The sequence below is a fragment of the Poromitra crassiceps genome, assembly GCF_964638095.1.
Source record: "Poromitra crassiceps genome assembly, chromosome: 1".
Classification (NCBI taxonomy): domain Eukaryota; kingdom Metazoa; phylum Chordata; class Actinopteri; order Beryciformes; family Melamphaidae; genus Poromitra; species Poromitra crassiceps.
Genome location: NC_139623.1, coordinates 82329967 through 82347247, shown reverse-complemented (window position 1 = coordinate 82347247; position 17281 = coordinate 82329967). Strand labels below are relative to the sequence as shown.

Here is a 17281-nt window from a genome sequence, read left to right as displayed (position 1 = left end):
CAGTACACTGCCTCTGAATCTCCACCAAATTTTTGAATCGTCTTTGCTTGACAATCCGCTGAAGCCCACGGTCATCCATGGTTTTTCCATGATATTCTAATTTTTTGGAAAGGATCTGTATGTCAACATAACACATAATTCCACCTGTTAATTTTGGAATAAAGTTATTATGAATATTTTATAATGGCCACTCGAAATTAGATTGATTATGGGCAGGCCTATACTGGAATTTGAAGATTTTGCATTAGCCTAACTTCCACGCCCAAATCACCTTAAAAAACTATATGCAAGCATGGTGTAGAAAAGGCCCAATTGTACACAAATGATCCCATCCTGTTTGCTTAATATAGACCCATAATAAAAACAGATGTACTATATGCATCTTCAATGTGCATGTCCCCCAATTATGCGCATGGCCCCAGCAGTGAACAAGTCAACACTCTTCAAAAGACTATTCAAAATGACCTGAGAAGTAGGGTTGCACGATGATATCGGAACGTCATCGGTATCGGCCAATAAAAGCTTTAATATCAGCATCCGCCCAAAATTAACTTTTCTAAATGATGGACCGATAAAATGATGTTATAAAAATGATGTTATATAAATATGGCATGTTTTACATAAGTTAATTTGACGTAGTTTTCTTATTTTGCCCTGTGAATGTGTACATTTTGAAAAGCATTGTATTTATGTCTGCCTCTCCCAGTGGGCCATCACGATAACATTGGGCATAATGTGTTAATTCCACTACAGGAGAGACTTGACGTTCTCTGAAATTAGGTGGAAAAAAATCATGCATCCCTAGAAGACATAAAGACAGCCATTCTCTTCTAGAGGTGTGTATGGGGTTCTCACCGTCTCCCTGCATGTCTGAGGTCCATAGTGTCAAGTTGTCGCGTAGCAACTGCATTATAAGTGTTGAGTCCTTGTAGCTTTCTTCGCTCAGAGTGTCCAGTTCTGCAATGGCATCATCGAATGCCGCCTTCGCCAACCTGCAGGTGGAAAGGACACACGGCAGTACAGTCACATAGGCTTCCATTATAGAGCGCTAAAGTGAAACTATTTGGTCTCATCTTCAACCTGAATTTAAAATGTAAACTAAAGGAAAACTCCCCCTTAACACCTTAAAACTGTTAAAACGGTAACAAAAATAAAAGAAAAAGGTATTGCCGATTTTGTTATAGTGGTGTGTTTTTCTTATTCCTGGCCAAATGTAGACAACATGACGTCACATTGACATATTTTCAGCTCAGTTACAATGGAGTTAGGGTTAGCAGAAAATGTTTCGGCAATCTAAGACATCCAAGGTAAACGTCATAATCTAACGCTATAATCGGGAGAGACCATATACAGTAGTAGAGCGGATTAGCTCCCAAAAATAGAGAAATCTCAGTGAAATCATCCATTATTTTAGTTTTCACAAATGGGATACAAGTTTCACAAGTCAGATAGTGAGCGAATACCATACGGTTTATTTTCAGATGTGGAGGGAAGTCAGATTCGACCTCAAATCCAAGATGGCCGTCATTTTCACTGAGATTTCATTGTTTTTTCGCATCTAGACCGCATAAAACCAGGTCGAGTTCAAAGACCATTACATTTACACATTTCAAATCTGGGCTAGATTACCAAGGGGACCCTAGACTCTCACCAAGAAACACTTTGAGATTTGTGAAACTTTTATCCTATTTGTGAAAATGGAAAAATGGAAGATTTAATTGTTTTCCCCATCTACACAGCATACAACCAGGTACAGTTCAAAGACCATTACACTTACATTACACATTTCAAATCTGGGCTAGATTACCAACGGGACCCTAGACTCTTACCAAGAAACACTTTGAGATTTGTGAAAATTGTATCCTATCTGTGAAAATGGAAAAATGGAAGATTTAATTGTTTTTGCCCGATCTAGACCGCATAAAACCAGGTCTAGTTCAAAGACCATTACACTTATACCTTTCAAATCTGTTCTAGATTACCAAGGGGACCCTACACTCTCACCAATAAATACTTTCAGATTTGTGAAACTTTGATCATGGTATGAGCACACTTGAACATTAGACTAGGGAGGAATGGTGGCCATCTTGAATTTGAGGCCAAATCCGCCTTCCCTCCACATCTGACAATAAATCTTATGGTATTCACTCACTATGTGAGAAATGTCATGCTTCTCTGAAAAGGTGCACAATTTTTATAAGCACATTTGTACATTGGACTTGGGGAAATGGTGGCCATCTTGGATTTGAGGTCAAATCTGACTTCCCTCCCAATCTTAAAATAAACCTTATGGTATTCACTCACTATGAGAAATGTTGTGTTTTTTTGGAGAAGTGCACAATTGTTATAAGCACATTTGTACATTAGATGTGGGGAAATGGCGGCCATCTTGTAATTTTGGTCAAATCTGACATCCCTCCCAATCTTAAAATAAATCTTATGGTATTCCCTAACTATCTACCTAGCGTTTTTCTCAAAAAGTGCACGATTATTGTGCGTATCCGCTCTACTAATAGAACATTTCACTCTGACCAAAACCTAAAAAAACATAGATTTTTTTTTTCTTCAAACCCGCATTTTTTTTCACGTTTTGGTCCGAGTGAAATGTGATGCGATCTCTCCTATTTCTAAAATATATCTGTACCGTTTGGTTTGAACAAGTAAAAACATTTTTATAAGTATTTTACGAAATGTTGATGGGAAAATAAATGGCGGATGAAAATCTCTGGTACAGTGCTGAAGAAGGAAGTGACGTTCCACTTTGGCTCTCTATCACAGACAGATTTTCCATTTCAATTTGGGAACGCTGGTGTGACTGAAGTGAATTATCTTAAATGCCAGCAACAAAAATCCCTTTCTGGGTATGTGGCCTTGTTTCATGTCAGCTTTACTGTATTTACTTTTATGTATTTTTATTTGGCCCTAAATCAGACCGCCTTGGCAATTAGGTATAATTTCCCTTCAGCCATTTGCTATTGCTCTTTATTTTTTGGCATTTTGCTTTCCTTCAGTAAAAAGAGAAGAGACAAGAAAAGATTGAGGCTGTTTTCACATCAGGGACCGGGACCAGTCCGGATCTGAGCACACTTGACCAGGGCCGTAACCAGGGTTCCGAAATAGGGGAGGTCCAGCAAGGGGAGGCGGATTCGGCGGCGCCCGTGAGTTTCCCCCCCCCCCCTTTTTTAGCCATATTTAGAGTAATATATCATTTTAAATCAACATTAGGATTATACTGTTGTGATGTCATTATTCAGTATATTCTCTTTCATGTCACCACCTGCTCAGCTCTCCTGTCAACATAATTGTAACAAACACAAACTGTTTTAGCCAAATTCATATCAAAATGACACCTACAAACACAGGTACACAACCCAAGCCGTACACAACACACAAAGTCATCATCGATAATAAAAAAAACATACAGAGGGACATTTATTTATTCCTGATAGGAACGATTGAAAAATAAAATAAAATATATTATGTTGTTTTTAACTTTACACCACCTCTTTTTGTTACTTATTGGGTCATGAAACTGAAACCATGCATATAGCCACCTGCATACCTGACTTCGGGAGCTTGGCAATTGGCATCATGCATGATTACAATGAGATGCACCCACTTTAAACCTGAATAAAGTAATAAAACCAATAGTAAACCAGTAGGCGGCGCCTGGCCTGCTGTTCAGTGAGTGGCCTGGCCTGGCCTGGCCTGCAAAAAAAAAAAAAAAAAAAAAAAAAGATTTTTTTTTTTTTGCAGGCTGAAATATTAGGGGAGGTCCGGACCTCCCCGTCCTCATAGCTAGTTACGGCCATGCACTTGACCCCAAAGTCCAGTTGGTTTGACTAGTGTACAGTGAGCACTGTGTATTGGACCGAGAAACGAGATAATACATCTCAAGGGGTTAATCCTAATAAAAATGTTAAATGAAATGAAATGAACCTGGGCACGGATCAACCAACCTTGCTCGGGTCTACTTGAAAATGTGGTCTCGAGTAGGGTTCAGGCGTGCTCGGCGACGATTTGCATCAAGTGTGAACACAACTGTCCCACAACACAGAAGTGGACTGCTATTTCTTTACAGTGTGATGAGCAGTTATCCTATGTTTTGGACTTTTGTTAGGTCTCAACGCGAGACTCAGCCTTCATTCTTCAGGTTGAGTGTCGCCGTAGCAAGTCCTCAGTCAACTGCACGCATCGTTATCCAACGATAGGGACCAAGAGTATCCCAAAATATTATGTAGTTTTACAATACCGAGCCCTTATTCACATAACAGAGCCAAAGCTAATCTAAACAAGGCCAGGTCGAAACCTAGCATAGGGCCGGTGCATGGTATCGTCACCCATGTATACCCATGAGGTCCTTGCCAATCCCCAGCTTTAGCTGTGGTGGGGCATTCCTGTCCGTGTTGGAAATTAACTTTTGCATAGAGGCAACAGGATTTCCTAACCAGTTTAAAAGCTCAGTGTATGGATTTAAAGTGGAGATGAAGCATTGAACAATACAAGTGTGGTTTGTTTGCTTTGTACCTTGGGTAAGACAGAACCCTGCAATCAAATGTGAATTACACCTACATTGGCTGCAAAACTAAAATGTATTTGCCTGTTTTTGCCCTGTTTCGCCACTGAGCGCCGCCATGTTGTTGAATAGAGCTGGGTATTGGTTCAAATTTCAAGAATCGATTCGATTCCGATTCACAAGGTTGCGAATCGATTAATTTCGATTCGATTCCGATTCAATCGATTTCAATACGTTTCAAAATGTTTTTTGATCTGTACCCTGAATTACATGTCCAGTTATGTAACACAGGGGTTCCCAACCAGCCAAGTAGATACACGGGGAAAAAAAGTTGCAGACCTGTTGTCAATTTTAATGGTTTTAGTTACACATATACTCACCAGGTGGTGACAAAGGGTAAATAACAGCCTTTTCATTTGTCAATAAAGACACTTCCACAATTATGCAGTGATTTGATTTCAGCCTATATAATTTCTAAAAGTAGATATTAATGATCAAACATTTCCATTCATGTAGCCTACAGTATTTGTTTTTGTTTAAACTACAAACATAAATAAACATCAACTTGAAACTATGTTTCAACTACCACACACAGCATAATATTTTAGCCTGTTTATTAAAAAAAAAAAAAAAAAAAAGATCTCTGGACATATGAATCGATAATCGAGGATTAAAATAAAAATCGATTAAAAATCGGAGAATCGATTTTTTGAACCCAGCCCTATTGTTGAAAGCTAGATGGTGACGTCACACGCATTGTAGCTCTTGTCTAATGCAGCCAGGCTGCAGCACTGCTTGTTGTTTGGAAGCCGGGGGAAGATGGCGGACGGAGGGAATGAGGAGCAAATCTGTCCGGGCCGGAGGTTCCGTGTTGAAACTTACGGCGGTCCGATTTGTCTTAAATGCGGTATCATACATAGGCATTGTGACATCACTGATGATGTCATCAGTGACACACACACACACACACACACGAGAGACTGAGGGAGAGGGAGAGAGGAGGAGAGATACTGAGGGAGAGAGAGAGGGAGACATTGCACGTGCGCCAATAAGGCAGGCGAGATTGCCATGAAAAAGCATATTACTTGTTGCTTACCTGATTTATCTAATTCAGACAGACGTGAAACGCAGTGTAGCCTACTCTTCATCTTCTTTGTGTTTAATGACAGACTGCAAACCAACTAGGTGCATATCGCCACCTACTGTATGGGAGTGTGTAGATATGCAAGTGTACCCGGGAACGGAACAACATTACTCATGTAAAAGCTGAGCGGCTGGGGATTGGAGAGGGGGCGAAATCGTCTCAGACATGGAACGAAGCCCATGACATCGCAGGTACACAGGCAAAAAAAATGGGGGGGGGGGATAGGGTCAAGACAACAAGAAAAATACCCACCTGCATGCACGGTCTGGCGAGTTGAGGATTTCATAATAGAAAACAGAGAAGTTTAGGGCCAGTCCCAGGCGGATGGGGTGCGTTGGAGGGAGTTCGATCATGGCGATGTCACTGGCAGCTTTGTAGGCGACCAAACTGTTCTCCGCTGCCTCCTTCCGGTCGTTGCCCGTGGCGAACTCTGCCAGGTACCTGTGGTAATCTCCCTTCCTGAACAAGAGAGAGGGGAACACTGGGATCAGAGGGAGAAATCTGCCTGCACCATACATTGGTCCACAGTTTTCATTGGCTGATCGCATTTAAGCCCACATAACAGTTAAATTCAGGGGTGCACGATGATATCAGCACATTATCGGTATCCATGCTTAGATTAGTTCAGTTCAGTTATAGTTTGACAAGTGAACAATTGTGTAAATACCCAAGTGCCCAGGTGCAAGGCATACTTACAGGTCAAACATTTCTCCACTGATTCAAGCTAGAGTTGCGCGATCTTGACCTCAGTCAGATCGTCCAATCGCCACCCTTTGACATCGCCAATGCACGATGTCATCGCAAACGTGGTCGGACAGCATGTGTGCGTCAGTGGACGCTGATGGCAACTTGCAGACAGATGTGTGGCGCAGCAGTGAGTGTGTGTTGTTAGGACTATTTGTCAGTGAATGGATGCTGCTGTACTGTATATTTGGACATGTTTCTGGTGTCCGCGGTGAGCCTCGTTAGTAAGGTCTGATTACAACCCTGTTTGCCGGCACTTGCCCTTTGATCTGCGCCTCAGTCTGCCTCTTTTCTTTTTTCACTCTCGTTCTCCACTGCCTCGCCTCGGCTCGGAGTAACGTTGATAAGATAAGATATGTTAAACTGAACATGAGATGCAGTGATATTGTCGCACCAAAGCACATAGACACACGTAGCCTACACACTTTTAAAAGTGAGCCTCCCCCCACACAGCGACTTCTGTCATCTCCGCAAACAAATCTAATGGCAGTTTAAATATATATATGTAAAATATAATGCAATACTATAGCAAGACTGTCTGGACAACGTGACAATGCTCTTCTAAACACATCGGCTACTATAATATATTTCCCTGCATCTCATACTGAGATTAGATCGGTATTAAGTTTGGACAGACTGGAATGGTTTGCTTTCATCCTCCCGCAGCACTGCAAGACGGACAGGTAGGACGATTAATTACAGCCTCTGACTGACAGCGGCGCAAAACTACGGTATAACAACTTTTTATTCATCGGTCATTGTGCCTGCCTACATCTACATATAACGTTACTCTTATGGAGCTGAGCACAGAGTAGTTTTGCATGCCAGGCGGCGCAGCATGTGGAGAATGAGAAGGGAAGACGAGATGAGACGGATCGGGGGACGGGCGACGGCAGGGAGATTTGTAATTACAGATTTTGGTGGCGAGGCTCGTTGCGGACATCAGAAACATGTTTGAATGCAGTAGGCTAGTGGCGTTTGTTAATGGTCTGTTCTGAACTCTGCCTAGTCAAACTGCTGCGTCGCATCTCTGCTCTCAGGGAGCAGCCACACACGGGGGGCGGGGGCGATCGAGATTGGCTAAGGAAAATCAATCGTCATTTCAGCCATTGATTCGGCAATATACGATCCGATCACCAATCGGCACAACCCTAATTCAAGCCACTATAGTACTGTAGTAAGGGGCATAGACATTTTGACCAATGGATTTCCATGACTTTTCCATGACTTCAAAACAAATTTGCAAACATTTAGTGAAGTCTCGGTGTATACATGAAAAAGTGAGTGAGTTATGACATTCTACTTTAAAATGTCACTAGCCTACACTTCACTTACTGTAATGCAGCCTCTAAAAGCAGGAAAAGGCAACATTTATGCCGTATCACCATCCAACATCTAAGTCTAGTCTCACATCACAATATTGATAAAAATCTATATATTGTCCACCTCTAATATTGAGTGCCAGAATCAACCTCCCAATGATGCAATTTGCAGAAAAACATCATTACCGGTAGATTATTTCATTGATGATCAATCACTGCTTTCAACTTCTTTCTGATGTAAATGCGTCTTGTCAAGTTAAATGAGCCGGAGGTCAGTTTATGAATTTTAATCACTCACTTTCACTCGGAAATGCTTTGTGGTTGACTCTAAATCAAGGGATCCACTTTCACTTGACCAACTGCAGCCCATTATAACAATGAATGCTTGCTATGCTGTTATCACTTATTGATGATGCACAGCACAACCATCATGTCATTTTACTACAATAATTAGATCAAGGTCAGTGTTATCAAAGCTTATATACCGTGATCTGATGTCCCCTATACTTACGTTAATGTGATTTCGTTGATATTTTTACAACCAGATCACTTATTAAACAGCGTCATGACTAACGTTACTTGGCAGAGGGGCTGTGCTGGTACTGAGCGCATTTCCTTGTCAAACTCCAACAGTGAAAAACGTTTGCTTGTCACAAAATAAGACTCATTTGATGACTTATTTGAGGGAATGTAATTATGTTATCAATCACATTCGCTAACCTGTTGCTCTTTGAAGAAGTCGGGATGTTTATCAGCATCTGGCCAAGCTGGACGTGTCTGCTCCATTCGCCTGCGCACTTTCAAATATTGTTTACAGACGGGCTATGTTGTGTCCGTGCGTGGGCTTCCCCTGTCAGCAACGCAAGCAAAAATAATTCCATATTTCGATCTCTGTGCATGTCCAAGACAAGACCGCGTGTGGTCAGAGCAGCCATGTTTGTTGTGATGAAGCTAAGCTACAGCACTGAATGAGTGAGAGAGGAGGAACGTCCACGGCTGGGAGTCAGAGCACTCTGCGCTGCCAGCTGCACACGCACACACTAACTACCCCGCTGTCATATACAGTACGTAAACTCAGCGTAAATGAATGCCATGAAAACATGTATTAAACAAATTTCCATGACTTTTCCAAAACTTTGGGGGATTAAATTTTTTTCCATGACTCCCATTTTTTTTTTTTCTACCTTTTATTTTATACAGGGGGAGTCTCACTGAGAGCAATGCTCTCTTTTTCAGGAGTGCCCTGTTCACATTCACACACACATTCATACCTGGAAGCTGCCCAGTACAACCACAGTCTGATCTGTGGCCACTGAGCAGCTCCACTGGAGCGGTTGGGGTTTAAGGGCCTTGCTCAAGGGCACCTCAGTGGTGGTAATGAGGGAGGGGCAAGCGCTGCCATTTCACCCATGACCGTACTGTGTAGTATTTTGTGTGTGTACTTAAAGTTATGTTTAAATTATGTTATGGAGATTGATTAAATAATAATTTGTGTACCCCTGTGATAGAGGATCTGGTCAAATCAAACTGTATAGTCTAGATGTGTGGCCTGGGCCTATGCAATTTGTCAGTGCCGACATATTACGGAGAAGATTAAAACATGCTGTGTCCCTCACACGTACATTTTGTAGTAGAAAACCTTTGACTCTCCCGTGGTAGCAGATGTAATGAGGTGCTTGTCCAGTACATCCAGAATGTCATTGCAGATTCCTTTCAGCTCCGTCTCAACCTACACACACACACACACACACACACACGTAAATTAATTGTGGGGTGACATAAAAGATTACAACAGCCTGACGTCTTTGAATTTTAAAGTCTTATTATAGACCAAACTTAAAAGAAACACCAATATCATACCAGCTAACAAATTACATTATACAAGTACAGTACTACATCACTGCCTAACATTCACTCACAATGATGATGTAACCACTTTTTCTTATGTCTGTTTTCTAATGTATCCACCTTATTTTTGAATGCCCCACTGTAAAAAATAATTGTGGGAACAAGGTCTGGTTTAACGTGACTCATTGTTGCAGCTTGCAACAATGAGTCATGCAGGCTTCTTCTGCAGCCTTTGTACTCGGCTGCAGACCCGAATTATAAACCGGAAGCTGGAGTCCGTTATCAAAGTTATAAATATAGTCACGTTATAAACAACTAACCAACGCTGCGGGTCCGTATGGAAACAGTGTTACTCGAAATGGTTAAAAGTTAAATCAATTTGGTCATTCAGTGGCGTTTTACTGCCATGTAAAGTCTATTACGCTAGCCGTTAGCATTAGCCACAGTAGCAGACTACCCACAATGCATCACGTTATCCCAGCACCCGAATGACACGGCTGTAGAGCAGAATGGCTCTGCTGTAAAATCCTCATAGATGTTTTTTTGTCAAGTTAAAACAGTGTAAAAATTACACCGGAAGGTGGATAGAGTAGTCCGTACAATATTAAAATGTTGGGGTTTGACCAGCTAGAGGGCTAGCTGACCACGATATTGTCTGTCTTAGCTTAGATTTGCTTTTTATTCTATCTTCTGTTCCTTTACCTTGTGTTTTTGTTTTTTTAATTATTGTCTATCATGTAATGTGTTTTTGTCTTGGACCCCAGGAAGACTGTTGTCCAGGCGGCACCTAATGGGATTTGTTTTAATAAACAAAAATAAACAAGTCATAAATGTTCTGACAAGCTTGATATTTGGTTATTTGTGATGCTATATATATACTACATGATGCAATTGAAAGATATTGCCACATTTTCTTTCAAACTAATTTGGTTCTGGATGTCTGGATTTGGTACAGTTATAAGGCACTTGGGGCAGAGCTGTTTTGCAGGCTGTGGGGTACAGGCATAGAGGAAGCTCTGTGTAGGAGTGTGCTTTCCTTCAGTCGCACGCCATACTTCTTGCAGTGCTTTTTCATGGTGAACATTTCGACTGCGCTGGCTGCATGCTCCAAATGCCATGAAAAATGCTGCTTGTATGGTCAATTTATTTTTAAACATTCTGAATTTTATATTTTCGAAAACAGAAAAGGAACATAGTGAGGAAACACAAATATTCATCCATACACATCTTTTTTGCATACGTATGCAGACCTGGAAATTACTCAAATCAAATCCCATACTTTCCCATGCTGCATAGGAACCCTGATGAATACATTGAAAAGTGTGTTTAACCAGTCAACTTGGCTGTCATGGCGGTAGCTGACCGTTTGCCTATATTCCCGGATCATCTTGAGTTTGTCTTCGCCGCCCTTGCTCTCTTCTTTCTGTTCGAGGCTGCTGATGATCCTCCACGAGGCTCGCCTGGCTCCGATCACGTTCTTGTATGCTACCGACAGCAGGTTCCTCTCCTCCACAGTCAGCTCCACGTCCATGCCCGCCACTCTCTTCATGGACTCCACCATTTCTGACAGAGAGAAAGAATCAATAGTCGTACGACGAGTGTAGAAAGAACAGGCTGCCGCATCTGAAAGCTCAGATTTCAGTTATTTTAATTAACAGTTAAAGTTTTTCCCCTGAATTTGATTCCTGTTCAGTCCCAACTTTATGTATCCAAGGATTACTGAGCATTCACAACATTCCAATGGGAATGTCAACAATTAACCATTTAACCGTTAACAGACATTAATAATTTTGACCGATTACTATCAGTTAAAAAACATTATGCCCCCCAAGTAATTAAAAAAAAGTTTGTTGTGTGGTAAATACGCTATAAGAACACCATATCTTTAACCAGGTAAGTGGTGATTGTTGCACGCCTTCCATCTGACACTGTTCCACCACTGTCCCGTTTATATTAATCTGGGAACCCAGAGTCTATATTTTTATTTGAAAATAGACTCTGGGACAGCCCTACCGTTTTTCCCAGCTTCCTGTACAGCGCGCCTTTCCTGCCACCGTCACTTCCTTTTCCACGTCCGTGCTCCACTGTTTGCAGTCTAAATAGCAACTTACGCCACGACTTTCCAGTAATTTTCCACTATTGTTGTAAAACGAGTTGACGCTTTATATGCAATGTGTTTATGCGTTAACGTTATTAGCGAATAGCCGAAACGGACGCGGAAAATGAAGTAACGGTGGCTTTTCCGTCACTTCCGCTTTCCTTTTCCACATCCCTTTCGGCTATTCACTAATAACGTTAAAACTGCATAGAAGACATCAACTCGTCTTACAACAACAGTGGGAAATTACTGGAAAGTCGTGGCGTAAGTTGCTATTTAGACTGTAAACAGTGGAGCACGGACGTGGAAAAGGAAGTGACGGTGGCAGGAGAGGCGCGCTGTACAGGAAGCTGTGAAAACGGTAGGGCTGTCCCAGTCTATTTTTCAAATGAAAATAGACTCTGGGTTCCCAGATTGCGTTTATACTTTCATCTACTTCACCCCAAAACTCACAGTGCTCTGTGCCATCTCCCCCGCTAGTGAAATTTGATCTATGTTCATTTGCTGCGATCGCCTACACGGCTCTTAGTCACTCCACGTTAGTAAACAAAGCCGGTGAGTAAATAACACGTAACATTACGTTAGCCAGAAGTCACTAACGTTACCGTTATGCTCCTGAATGGAGCGCGGGGGGAGGGGACAATGAGAGCGTCGGATTGTGTCTGAATGTCAGTTTATAAACAGAGTAACTATAACTAATAAACCCTGTATAGCCCTGTATAGGCTGCTGACTGAGGCTGCCTTTTAATTTGCGTTTTAAATGACCAGTTCCTGGCATAATGAAACATGTCAGTTCTGGAGCTTGCCATGAAATCAACCCGGTTTAAGATCGTACACCGGACCGGACGGGCAAAACCAGAAATTGGCCCATGCCTACCTACTAGCAACACAAAAAGTGCTTTATCTCGAGAAACGTTCATCCGATCGACTCCAAACTTGGCTGGTGCACTGCTGGAGACCCGTCAGAGTGCAGTGCCGAATTTCACGCAATTCAGACAAGCGCATAGTCATAGCGCCACCTACTGGCAACACAAGAAATGGTTTATCCTGAGAACTGTTCACCCAATCGACTAAAAACTTGGCGGGGGCGCTGCTGGGGACCTGAGAAAATGCAGCATTACATTTTGTGCAGATTGACCAGTCAGAACTAGGGATGTCGACGGTTAACCGTTAACCGGTTAACCGCCGACAACGTCATTGGTCGGTTAAGCATGTCGGTTAAGCATGTCGGTCAAACGGTTAATTTGCATATTAAATTGGCATACAACGTGTTGCCAATATGGTGTTTTTTTTCCTCCTTCGCTGTAAGCAATGTTAACAAGTAGTTACTGTAGCAGTAGGATATAGGAATTAAAAGCTCCTGCCAGAACAACATTCATTTAGAGAAAGGCTTTTCCAAATGTTTGAGAGAAAAGCAGTGTGCATTGTCAGCAGCAGTGACTTCTCTGTCCGCTCCACACATGCGCCACAGCCCCGCCCCCCTCTGATTTGACCAGACAGGAGAAGTGCGATGCATTTCTCCCCTGACGCGGCGCCCTGCCTGCCCTGTGCAGACTACAGCCAGCCAGTCACTCTGCTGCTTCTGTGTTCCAGCCGCTGTCATGAAACGGCTTTTCAGTTTGGTCAGGACAGGAGCGCATGGCCTGAAACCCGACACCTTGCTCAGCGTTCAGCGTGCACTGCGCACGTCCGTGTCTGGAGTCAAACCTGATGGAACGTGCACATTACTTTTTCTTCACTGGTTCATTCGGTTTCACTCTCTCCCTCCCTCTCTGCATGTTCATCATGCATACGCTCACACTCAATGATCAAACAGTAGTTTTTTACCATGTTACAAAAATGCAGACATGCGTCTAATTGACGATTGAAAAGTAACAATTAACGTTAGTCTTTACTGTCCAACACAGAGCAGTTCGGAGGAATTGTTTCACAACGAGAGACGGATTGTTTGTAGACTGCATTCATTGACACTTTCAAAGCCGGTGTGAAAGCAGCTACTGACAGCTGCATGCGGACTCGTCTTCATAATGACTGTTGTGGAGCCCTGCAACACAGAGAGCATAGTCCTCTTTGCGTGCGTGAAGACAGAGGGAGAAGGAGTGAGACCAAAAGCAGGTATTATATATTGCTAAAAGTAGAAGATACTGTAGTGATGCACGCGTTGTCAGTGCGACCTGCAGCCTGGGCTGTCGTCCACTCAAAGTACTTCACGGGGCAGCTGCGTGTCAATTGACGTGTCCTTAATATGCAAAGCGTGCAGCTCTAAGCAGTATAGCCTATCGGAGGAATGTTTTTGTTTAGATGGCTGGAGGATTCAACTTGTCTTTTCGTTTTGTTAATGTGTTTTCTTCTGCTTGTAGATGTAAAAACTAGAACGACCGCAACGCGGACTTATGCCTCCGCCATTAGTTCATTCTTGAGTCCAAGTGGATGTTGGAGCCAAATTGGAAGAAATTGCATCAAGGCATTTCTGTGCAGAATTGGATATTTGAGCCAAATGTGAAGAAATTTAGTCAATGTGTTACTGAGATATGGCGTTACCGAGCTTGAAAATGGCATTTGAGAGGTCACAGTGACCTTGACCTTTGACCACCAAAATCTAATCAGATCATCCTTGAGCCTAAGTGAATGTTTAAGGTGAATCTGATGAAATTCCGTCCAGGCATTCCTCAGATATCGCGTTAACAAGCTTGAAAATGGCGTTCGAGAGGTCACAGTGACCTTGACCTTTGACCTTTGACCACCAAAATCTAATCAGATCATCCTTGAGCCTAAGTGAATGTTTATGGCGAATCTGATTAAATTCCGTCCAGGCGTTCCTCAGATATCGCGTTAACAAGCTTGAAAATGGCGTTCGAGAGGTCACAGTGACCTTGCCCTTTGACCACCAAAATCTAATCAGATCATCCTTGAGCCTAAGTGAATGTTTAAGGCGAATCTGATGAAATTCCGTCCAGGCGTTCCTCAGATATCGCGTTAACAAGCTTGAAAATGGCGTTCGAGAGGTCACAGTGACCTTGACCTTTGACCTTTGACCACCAAAATCTAATCAGATAATCCTTGAGCCTAAGTGAATGTTTGAGGGGAATCTGATGAAATTCCGTCCAGGCGTTCCTCAGATATCGCGTTAACAAGCTTGAAAATGGCGTTCGAGAGGTCACAGTGACCTTGACCTTTGACCTTTGACCACCAAAATCTAATCAGATCATCCTTGAGCCTAAGTGAATGTTTAAGGCGAATCTGATGAAATTCCATCCAGGCGTTCCTCAGATATCGCGTTAACAAGCTTGAAAATGGCGTTCGAGAGGTCACAGTGACCTTGACCTTTGACCTTTGACCACCAAAATCTAATCAGATCATCCTTGAGCCTAAGTGAATGTTTAAGGCGAATCTGATGAAATTCCATCCAGGCGTTCCTCAGATATGGCGTTAACAAGCTTGAAAATGGCGTTCGAGAGGTCACAGTGACCTTGACCTTTGACCTTTGACCACCAAAATCTAATCAGATCATCCTTGAGCCTAAGTGAATGTTTAAGGCGAATCTGATGAAATTGCGTCCAGGCGTTCCTCAGATATCGCGTTAACAAGCTTGAAAATGGCGTTCGAGAGGTCACAGTGACCTTGACCTTTGACCTTTGACCACCAAAATCTAATCAGATCATCCTTGAGCCTAAGTGAATGTTTAAGGCGAATCTGATGAAATTCCGTCCAGGCGTTCCTCAGATATCACGTTAACAAGCTTGAAAATGGCATTCGAGAGGTCATAGTGACCTTGACCTTTGACCTTTGACCACCAAAATCTAATCAGATCATCCTTGAGCCTAAGTGAATGTTTAAGGCGAATCTGATTAAATTCCGTCAAGGCGTTCCTCAGATATGGCGTTAACAAGCTTGAAAATGGCGTTCGAGAGGTCACAGTGACCTTGACCTTTGACCTTTGACCACCAAAATCTAATCACATCATCCTTGAGCCTAAGTGAATGTTTAAGGCGAATCTGATGAAATTCCATCCAGGCGTTCCTCAGATATGGCGTTAACAAGCTTGAAAATGGCGTTCGAGAGGTCACAGTGACCTTGACCTTTGACCTTTGACCACCAAAATCTAATCAGATCATCCTTGAGCCTAAGTGAATGTTTAAGGCGAATCTGATGAAATTGCGTCCAGGCGTTCCTCAGATATCGCGTTAACAAGCTTGAAAATGGCGTTCGAGAGGTCACAGTGACCTTGACCTTTGACCACCAAAATCTAATCAGATCATCCTTGAGCCTAAGTGAATGTTTAAGGCGAATCTGATGAAATTCCGTCCAGGCGTTCCTCAGATATCGCGTTAACAAGCTTGAAAATGGCGTTCGAGAGGTCATAGTGACCTTGACCTTTGACCTTTGACCACCAAAATCTAATCAGATCATCCTTGAGCCTAAGTGAATGTTTAAGGCGAATCTGATGAAATTCCGTCAAGGCGTTCCTCAGATATGGCGTTAACAAACATCCCTACGGACGGACATCCGTACGGGCGGCCGGCCGTACGTACGTACGTACGTACGGACAGACAACCCGGATCCATAATGCCTTCGGCCTGGCTTCGCCGGCGGAGGCATAATAAACGCTTTCTAATGAAAAAAAATCAAGCATTTGTTGTGGTAAGGGTTTAATGGGGCACAGACAGTCAAAATGCGCATTTTAATGTTCTCGGTTAACCGACAATTGTCGGCTAATGAGGGTCGGTTGTCGGTCAAAGAAAATTATGATTTTCGACATCCCTAGTCAGAACACAGCTTTCTGGCATCTCGAGAATCATTTGTCTGATCGACTTTAAACTTGGCATGTGCGCTGCTGGGGACCCGAGAAAGGGCAGTGTCGAATTTCATGCAATTTGACGAATTGGGGCAGTGGTGTAAGCAGGGGGAGGATGGGGGGGGTGAAGAGAGCGAGAGCATGATGTGTAAATGGGGGAAGGGGAGGGAGGGTAACGGGCACTGCACTTGTAAAGCGCAAATCATGCTCGAGTGAAATCGCCGGCGCTCACTGAGCCGAGGGGGTCGCCGCAGCTGGGCATCCCATCGGCGCAGCTCGGCGTGCAGCTCCTCGAAAATGTGACTCTGCGGCGTCAACTCCTTGTTGTGAGGAATGAGGAAATGCCATTTCCTCATTTAACAGTGCTTGTCACTCATCTAGCAAAGCCTTCTGCAGGCTCACCGGAATGAGTTTTGAAATGGAGGGACAATAAAATGTCCCCCCACCGACATGAATGCAAGTTCTTGGTAAACGACACGTTAACGTTTTGGACGTGTACCGCAGTCAACGCGGCGAGTTACATTCGAGTATGCACAGTCTCGCTGTCGCCGCCATTCGGCGACAGGGCGCCAAGTCGAGGTTGCGCAGAACCATGCCGGGCGCTTTACTTAAACACTTAAATATATTTGACTGACTCTGCAATTGTCAGTAAGGCATTTTGTGCAGCAATTTCTTTCTATTGGATCAAGGTGAATAAATATGAAACATCATTCCGTACTACTACGTGCTACAATGTGAAAATGCCACACAACACCAAGCCAAGCGTTTCCCATACACGCTAGTAAGTGGCACTGGGTGTGGCTAATGCTCATGA

The 17281-nt window shown here is 43.0% G+C and overlaps 1 protein-coding gene across 1 annotated transcript in view; it reads right to left on the bottom strand.

Moving 5' to 3' along the window:
* LOC310784735 (14-3-3 protein epsilon-like) overlaps positions 1 to 17281 on the bottom strand; it is a 48880-nt gene that overhangs the window by 7361 nt on the left and 24238 nt on the right. Inside the window, exons 2-5 of the mRNA XM_083645769.1 lie at positions 10938 to 11137; positions 9349 to 9455; positions 5913 to 6119; positions 856 to 992 (exon numbers count right to left, since the gene is read on the bottom strand). Coding sequence (XP_083501895.1) covers positions 856 to 992; positions 5913 to 6119; positions 9349 to 9455; positions 10938 to 11137 — 651 coding nt within the window. The remainder of the gene's footprint in view (positions 1 to 855; positions 993 to 5912; positions 6120 to 9348; positions 9456 to 10937; positions 11138 to 17281) is intronic.